The 9,578-nt window shown below is 32.0% G+C and overlaps 1 protein-coding gene across 1 annotated transcript; it reads left to right on the forward strand.

The window, feature by feature from the left end:
- The first annotated feature begins 680 nt into the window (after nucleotides 1-680).
- On the forward strand, nucleotides 681-1,187 carry LOC117908199 (S-protein homolog 5-like). Its single transcript, XM_034821844.1, has one exon. It carries the CDS (start codon nucleotides 681-683, stop codon nucleotides 1,185-1,187), a length of 507 nt encoding a protein of 168 aa, XP_034677735.1.
- The last annotated feature ends 8,391 nt before the right edge of the window (nucleotides 1,188-9,578 follow it).

Raw genomic sequence — 9,578 nt, forward strand, 5'->3', positions numbered from 1 at the left:
AAAATTTGAAAACAAATTAAACACTTGTCCTTTTATTTCCATTTACTTAAAGTAGAAACATGAGTATAAATTTCCTAAGCGGAGTAAAATTAATCATTTTATTTATATTTTATTTATCCAATTTTTTTATAGTAAAAGATAAGGTGATTTTTTTTGGAAAAAACAAAAACAATTGATGTGGCCTTTTCCTAAATCATCATTATATTACAAAAATGATAAAATATACCTTCAGAATCCGATATGATTTGACAGGCATCTTACTATTGATTGGAAATGTCACATATATGGTAGGATATCTTCCACAATTTGTAACAATTCACACAATTTCTTTATTCCAACATTATAATAATAACATACAATTTAATTTCTAGTACTTATTTTTTTCTTATTTTACTTCCCATTTATCTCCAATATTTTAATTCCTACTGTAAAAAAGTTCTAAATAATTAATTATTTTGACTAATTGTAATAATAAATTTAACAATTTTGAATTTTGACTTGGTATGGTAAAAAATTTGATCTTAAAATGAGGTTTGATACTATTTCCCTTAAATTATATGCTTCTCTTATAGACATGTGAGATATTGGTTGTCAAGGAGCATGATAAGTACAAGGCCTTTTATATATAAATGAAAGAAACTAAACATCAAGTCACTCCAAGAGACAAGAAAATTACAAGCATGTTTTCATTGGATAGGTATTTGTTTTCATTTGTGCTGCTTGTGTTTCTTGTTCATTTGTGTGACGGGGGTCCTGGGGTTTTAGAAAATAAAGCGGATGTAAGGATCATCAATGGCCTTGACGCTGGCGTAGATCTTAATATCCACTGTAAATCCAAAAACGATGACCTTGGCGCTCATGTCCTGGGCTTCGAACAATTCTTTGAATTCCGTTTCCGACCAAACATTTGGGGGACTACCTTATACTTCTGTAGGTTCTGGTGGAACAGTGAATCCCATTGGTTTGACATATACGTTCAGAAGAGGGATGCAGGCCGATGTAACAAGAAGTGCTGGTGGTGGGTGGGAGAAGCTGGTCCTTGCCTACTGAATGATAAAATTGGAGTATACGATATTTGCGAAAACTGGAAGGATGGCGGTTCAAGTCAAGAAGGGACAGGAAACGACACAGCTAGAATCTACAATGACTCCAAATATTTGGAGGGCAGTGAGGAAAGAGGGAAATGATATCATCATTTCCTTAATAAATTGTTACTTGGGCTATGTATCGTGAAATTAGTTCCAAGTAGACATTTTCCTTAATAACATTTACATTCCTCGAGAAAATCATCAATTTTTGTTCCACAAAAGGAAAATCTAGATGTGCAAATTTTTGAGGATCTATTGTTTCTTCACTAATGGAATTGGCATTGTGGCACATTAACTTCATATATCACTCCTCTCATCCCTGTAGATGGCATGTATGCCTTTTACGTTGGAGATAGATGTGAAAAGGTCAGTCCCATTCCCTATATTATTCCAGAAGGGACTTTTGTGTATTGTCACGTTTAAGACTGCTAGTGGGAAAGCTTTGAGTTCGCACCTCGCTTCCATATTGTTCATATAGTAAAATGTGTTCCGACGTGCAAAGGGGCTGAGCTAAATCTTAAATAAAAGGGGCAAAGTGCTCCCAAATTTTCATACCAGCACCGGAGAAATATAGTGGAAGGCGAAGATGTAGCCTGCCCAATATTTTCACAAAAATTAGGTTATTTTCTCAAGCATTTTCTTTTCTATCGTAATGAATATGTTTGGTTCCAGAAAATTTGAGGAAAAATATAAGGAAAATAAAATAGGAAAAGAAAAATAGAAAGAAAAAAAATAAATAAATAAAAACAATTTTAAAGTCAATAAAATTTTTTTATATACTAATTCGAAGTCTTCAACATAGAGATTAAATAATTTAAAGATACATAAAGTATGTAACTAATTTTAATTCTATTTTATTTTATTTTATATTTTTTATAGTAAAACTAAACATGGAAAAAATCATTTTCTTTAGTATTTTTCAGTAATAAAAAAAATATATGGCAAAATTAAACTCATATTAATTTAAGACAATTATGATGGCAAATGAAATAAAGAGACTTTATTTTCTAGGTACAAGATAAGACGATCAAATACTCTTTTAAGAGAATTCTCCTCTTTTAACATCTCTAATTAATTTTACAAAAATTTACAATTTCTCTATCCATATATCTATAATCTATAATCTATATGAGAGTAGAATCCTTGAACTATGTTTGGTTCTAAAAAAATTTCAAGAAAAATGTAAAGAAAAAATAATAAAGAGAAAATAATAATAATAATAAAATAGATTTATAGTCAATTATTATTATTATTATTTTATGTTACTCCAAACTCATTTAAGTGGAACTCATTTATATAACTATTAAATAATTTGAAAATGTAAAAATTTGAAATTAATTTTAATTATATTTGATTTTTTTATTGTCTATAATAAAGCCAAATGTAATGGAGTCATTTCTTTTTCATGTTTTTCTTTCCTTAATATTTTATTGGATCCAAATATAGAATTATTTCCAAAAATATCTATTTAGAAAAAGCATTTATGATACCCTATTTGGAAAATAATAAAAATAAGAATTTATTTATTTAAAATAAATTTATCTCCACAAATTTCAAACTATTTAGAAATTTGTGTACTATATATTACTCCTCAATAGATTTCCTAACATTTTCTTTGTAGTTTGACAACAATTATCATGGAGGAGACTCTAATTTATATTAATTCTCCTACTTTTACTCCCTTTACTATCCTAAGAATAAATATCCCTTATCTTCTTACAAGGTCATGATATGTTACCTATTTTGTAAGTTTGAAAAGAAATCATATCATAATGAATATATTGTATTTAACTTATTATAAGTAAATAAAAAAATAAAAAATTAAGATTTCTAAAAAAATTAAACTATGAATTTTATTTTACTAGATTTTTTTTTCTTAATAAAGAAAATGACAAATCAATAATATATTGTTAATTTTGGGAATTAAACTACTTTTTTTTTAACAAACTTTAAAATGAAAAAAAAAATGTGTGGACTCGAATTTTTCATGTGTGTTCCCACTTAATGACAAGACTTGTTTTTATTGTAAAAAAAAAAAAATGAAAATTTGAAAATTTGGAGTCACTACTTATTTTTGTTTATTTTTAAAATGGAGAACAAAATAAGAAATAAAAACCCTAATGTGACTCCTTGGAGGAAAAGACCAAGTCTACTAAAAATCAAGTCAAAGTCCGAGGGTTTGGTTACTCATTAGGAAGGTATTATAAGATAATACCCCTATAAGCACTAAAAAGGTATCTATTATACAAGTGAATGGAAATAAGACAATTAATTAGTAAATTATGGATGTCGTAAAAGAATAATACAAATGTACGTGCAATAATGCAATGGTGAAATGAGTTATAAAATATATAAAATTGATACATGAGATATGTATAATGATGGAAATAACAAGGGACACTATAGCTTGAATTAATGTTTTGGAAAAACAAGGGACATAAAAATTGCTTGAATTAATGTTTTGGAAAAACAAGGGACACTATAGTGATGGAAACAATGCTCAACCATTAGAACCGCTCAAGTGCTTATCCAACACTCAAAGGTGGTTAAGTGTACTCAAGCAATCATCCAAAATCTGCCAAAATATGACAAAAATTATTTTTGAAAAATTCATAAGTACTCTTTTTGGTAAATTCTAGATACTGATCCCCTAGGCTTGTAAGCTTATATAAACCCTCTTTTAAACCATTTCAGGATTGGACACTTTAAGAGAATTAATAAACTTGCCCTATCATTCACAATCTCTCAAGAAAGAATTCATATAATTGAATTTTAGGTTGTTAGAAGGACCTACATCCCCTTAAAAGCAGAGAGGAATCCACTAGAGAATTGAAAATGCTACATCATGGATATGGATCAAGGTATAGGTGCTAAAGAGCAAGTCTTTAGGGTAAAACAGTTAGGTAAAACTGTGTACTTTGATCTAAAATAGTAAATTGTAGATTAGGGGTCTTAGACCCCTTGGTTTTTTTTTTATCTCCACGACTAATCTGGGGGTTTTCCATGTAAAAAATTTCTTATATCCCTTGCTTGATTATTCTTATTACTTTGATCATTGATTACTTTAAGTATCCTTATTATCTCACAAGTTTATTTGGGTATAAGTTTTTTAATCCTTAAATTGTGATTTTTTAAGAAACACTTATTCACCCCCTCGGGTGTTCCCCTATTGAGCTAACAATTTTTCAATTGGTATTAGAGCAAGGTATTATGAGTATCCATTGTGATAACTCTAGTGCCATTAGCATTTTCAAAAATCATATTCTTCATGCCCGTACTAAACAATAGACATCTCTCATCATTTTATTATGGATTTAGTTGAAGATAAGGTCATTTCTCTAGAGTTTGTTTCAATAGAGCATCAATTGCTAGATATTTTCACAAAACCCTTGGATTCTCTTAGGTTTGAATTCCTTAGGAAGTCCTTAGGTATATGCACGTACTAAACAATAGACATATGTTATCATTTTATTAGGGATTTAATTTAAGATAAGGTCATTTCTCTAGAGTTTGTTTCAAAAAAACATCAATTGGCAAATATTTTCACCAAACCCCTGGATTCTCTTAGGTTTGAATTCCTTAGGAAGTCCTTAGGTATATGCTTAATTGAATAAAAGTTAAAAGAGTATAGACCTAAGGATTTTTGTGTTTTGTCTATCTTCTTTCTTTGGTCTATCCAATTTTTCTTCTTAGGGTATTGTTTTGATATCCTTTTTACTTCCCTTATTAATATGAATTTCAATTTCTCCAGTGTTAGGCATGAGAGAATTGTACAAAATCTACAAGAGTTGATGTTATTCTTCCCTAGGATTTTGTTAATCGCTTTTGAGGTAAAGAATCAAGATATATAAAAATCTTTGTATAATGGGTTTTCTAAAATGAAATATATAGTTGGTAAGTGATCCATAGAGAATCTTCTTAAGTTTAAATAATAAAGTAGAGTTTGTTTTTCTTTTGAAAAAACTAAAGTCATGCCTAATTCTTTTTCATTCACTTGTCTTGTTTGTCTAAGTTTAATATTCATGTTTTCCAAAGTGCTAAAGCTTTCTTGGGTTCTGGGCTAAATTAAACTCTTATATTATTTCCAAGATTAATCTTCCCAAGTTAATATGCCTTGACCGGTTGCAAAATTTTGAGACATCCCCTAAGTGGAATAAGGTAACCATTCTAAAAATAAAAAATAAAAAAAGGAAAGGAAAAGTTATGTTGTATGTAGATCAATGAAAATAGAAATCCGAAGAACTTGGTACAAATTGATTGGATGCAAATTCATTAGATTAAGGCATGACTTAGTGACTTCTAGAAATTAAAATTCAAAATATGAAATTAGATAGTAAGATGTTTTCCCTTGAAAATCAATGCCATTGAATTCTTGTAGATCTTTATACTCTGCTTGCTACTAATCTAATTTCCAAACTAAGATCACAATTAACCTTGTTCTTTGGATTTGAAATATTGATTTTGTATTGGTTGAACTATATTCTTTGTGCATATTACTTGTTTTATTGCTATTCTCTCTAATTTGACAAGTTCTTTTAATTAAATCTTGCCATTAGATGATTTTCATAATTGTTCCTTACCTATTTTCAAGGTCTTCTCAATTTTTTTAGACTACCAATTGTATGTTTCTTCGTCATTTTGGACCATTTTTAATGTTAATCAACTTCTTTGATAGTTTTTCCCAGCCTCGAGCGTTCAAGCACTTATCCCAAGGCTCAAGCACTCACAGTCCTTAAGCGATCTTTTGTCATTTCCAACATTGCTTCATGTGGTAGGAGCATTCAAGCGCTTCTTAAGTTATATCCAATGCTACTATCAACACTCGCATCGCTCCAACGCTAATTCTACATCCAACAGCCCAAGTGTCTATAAAGCTTTCCAGAGGGCCATTTCCCCATTTCTCTCCATTTAAGTTACTTCTCGTATTCTAAGTTGTTACTTTTTGTCTTCCAATGGTTTGCTCATGTCCTATTTGTATTTTTTGACTTCATAGCATTGTCTAAACTATCATCCGAGTCTTTATAATGGTTTAGTTTCCTTAAGTATTTTTCTCGATTTTCATGCTTTGGTTTTTTCCTTTCCTACTCGTTTTCCTATGGCAGCACATTTGATGGGAAAAACCCGGATCTCTCCATTTCTCAAGCTCGGATCAAGTTAGGAACATATATAACTATCCTAGGTATTTTCTAAACCTACAGGCTTGGGAAACAGAGAAATCTAGGTTTTTCCCATCAACTAGTACAGAGCCATAGGTTAGTAATCATGCTAGAACCATTCTAAGGTGTGCTAACTTGGTTTTGTAGAGTTTTTGTTTATCCCATGGCCTCAGGGATAATCAATGTGCGTTCTTTATTATGATTTTGTTATAATACGATGGTTATTATTGTGAAATCTTTTTATTGGGGATGTAATAATTACTTGGATTGTTGTTTACTTTTCTTAGATGGGTTGTAAGCCTCATAAGAGGCATAAGATTTTTATTATTTTGTAAAAATCCTGTTTTTATCTTAGAATGATAGTAAACCCCAAATCTCTGGAGTATAGGATTTTGTTGTAAAAATCCTTTTTTTTTTTTTATCATTCTTTGTAAACCATGGAGAGTATGGAAGCAATTTGAAGCATCACAAAGTGTTCATGCACATTCCCTTGTTGGAAAAGGGAAAAAAAAAGGGGCTTCTTGAAGCTTCTTTCATGAGTTCCTATGGTGATTTAAGCGAAAAGATATATTCCTGAAAAATCTTGATTTGAGATCCAAGGCTTCAAACAAATTACAATTTGAAGTTGAAACAAGGGAGTTATAGTTGATTGAAGCAAAGCTGCACAAAGAGCATGGCAATACAATGATGTTGAATTCAACTCAAAATCGGGCCTATTTTCCATGAGATTTTCAGGGCAAACATATGGTTTTGAAGCTTAGGAAGTCAAGAACCCAATGCTTCAAACATATTGCAATTCAGATTTGAAATGAGAGAGATATGACTAATTGAAGCAAGACTAGACAAAGGGTATGCAATTACGGGATTGAGTTCCGGCCAAATTGTTTTTTGTTGTTTGGGCTCAATTTTAGGCCTCTTTTTGGGCTCTTTTTATGGCATTTGGGCTTGTTGGGGTTTTCTTTTTTCACTAACCCAGGGCTATTTTGGTAATTTGATTTTTATTAAAGTTTTAGTTACCAAATTTGCAACAGGATCCCAAAGGCTATGGGAATTATTTATTTAATTTCCTTTTATATCTTTTATGCTTTTTTTTTTTGGCATAGAATATATTTCGGTATTTGTGGCCCCCCATTTGACTATCAGCTTCTTTCACGCCACCTTCGGGGAGTACCCCATGGAGGACCCAGCTTCAAGGAAATTTCCTACTGGAGACACCTGGCTTTAGAGGACCATAGCCATGGTGGTGGGTGAAGCTCCTAGGGATGCTGAGGTGGGGAACAGCGGAACGGGTGCTGATTTTCCGGGGAACAGACTGAAACAAGAGGGGGTGGAGTAAAAGGAGAGGTAGGAGGGTTTTCCAAGGAGAGAGAGGGGGAGAGAAAGCTCAGCTGGTGAGGAATTCTTTAGGAGTTTTCAGGTAAGCCTAACTTGGGTTTAATGCATTTCCTTCCATTTGATGTCTTACATTAACCCATGATATAGTTTTTGGTGATTTTCTGTGGACGTCTCGGGTCATCTGATTGTTTGGGTTTGAATGCGTTTGCTTGCACGCGCTTGCCCTGTTCTTTGTTTTCTCTAACATCTATGATCTATTTCTCCTGTTGACGGTTAGATCTTGGTTCGTTTGATATTTAAGGATTATACTGGGTTCGCTTAACCCATCCGTTTGAGCCTATGATGAGCTTTGTGAAGCCCCATGAGGGTGGAAGAGAGTGTCATGCCCACGAACATGCTCAACACCCTCCATGCCCATTGCAAGTCATTACCTCCATCTCCAAGCCTTCGTTTTTAGTTTTCGGAATATCCATCATGCTTGTCTCCATACTTTTCATGCTCATTCTTTCCTCACCATCCCCTCTCCCCCTCTTGACGCCCATTCCCGTCCACGCATGGCTGCTCAAAACTCTCTTGCACCTTTCCGCAATCCCGACGTCTCCCGTTCCATCGACCAGTGCACCGAAGGTCGCCTCCGGCACGCCTAGGAGGCCGTGGCTGCTGCTGCTGCCAACACCCTCCAATCTGCTGTCATATTCTAGTATCATTCAAATGGCGATGACTGCGGTGCCCAAATCCCCGTTGGCGACGTCGACGATGGGGTAGCAGAGGTGATGAAAGGAAAGCTTGAAATTTCTCTTGGTGATCCTCGAGTGGAAAAGCTATGGCTGGCAGTAATGTTCAGAAAGCGTTTATGGTTGCTACTGGGCTTGAGGGTGATGATTTTCACTAAGTGGGCTTGGGCTTAATGAAGATGAAGCCCAAGGCCCATTTCCAACCCTTAATCCCTTTTCAAAGCCCAAGGTCCATCCCTAAAGGCTCGGATCCTAAACCCCTTTTAACCCATTTTCAAAGCCCATTGGTTCCTTTTGTTTGTTCTTTTCCAGGCCCATTTTCTAAGTCCCTATTATTATTGCATGGGTATCACTTCCAGGCCCATTTTTGAAATCCATATTATTATTATCACAAGGCCCATTTTCGAAGTCCAAGGCCTATTATTATTATTATTATTAATTCAACTTTTAAAACATTATTATTATCATTATTATTAATTCAACTTTTAAAATCTTATTATTATTATTATTATTATGATGATGATTATTATTATTATTATTATTATCATTATTATTATCATCCTAGGCCCTTCTAATTCCAAAGCCTTTTACTCCCTTTTGTTTATCCATATTATTATTATCATTTATTGTTATTATTATTATTATTGTTATTATTATTATCATTATAATTAGTATTATTATTAAAAATCTATACTCTCTCTCAGTTCAATTTCCTAATATTATTATTATCATTATTATTGTTGTTATTATTAAAAATCTATATCCTCGCAATTTAATTTCCTAAAGTTCATTTCTTATTATTATTAAAAATCTATATTCTAGCAGTTCAATTTCCTGAAGTTCATTTATTATTATTATTATTACTATTAATATTATTGTTATTATTATTATTATTAAAAATCTATATTCTTGCAGTTCAATTTCCCAAAGTTCATTCCTTGTTATTATTATTATTACAAATTCAACTTTCAAAATCTATATCCTTGTAGTTTAATTCCCTAAAGTTCATTTCTTATTTTCTCTGGCAAATTTCATTTTAATTATCGAAGCTTTAATCTTTTAAATTTAATTCCCAAGACTCCAATTTTCCAATAAGCTCCAAGAATCCAATTTTCACTCGAATAGTTTTAATTCCATTTCGGTTCCTAAATAATCCCCTGTTCTTCTTGATTTTACATAAGCAATAGTGAATTCTTCATAATTCTAAAACACGGAATTTGTGAGACTAGTTCATGAGTAATAAATTGGGCTTTGGTGGGGGCCTT

This window comes from Vitis riparia, chromosome 19 (genome assembly GCF_004353265.1).
Source record: "Vitis riparia cultivar Riparia Gloire de Montpellier isolate 1030 chromosome 19, EGFV_Vit.rip_1.0, whole genome shotgun sequence".
NCBI lineage: Eukaryota > Viridiplantae > Streptophyta > Magnoliopsida > Vitales > Vitaceae > Vitis > Vitis riparia.

Bases quoted from the DNA above. Each gene is read 5' to 3' on its own strand.
- LOC117908199 (XM_034821844.1), top strand. From the start codon at position 681: ATGTTTTCATTGGATAGGTATTTGTTTTCATTTGTGCTGCTTGTGTTT.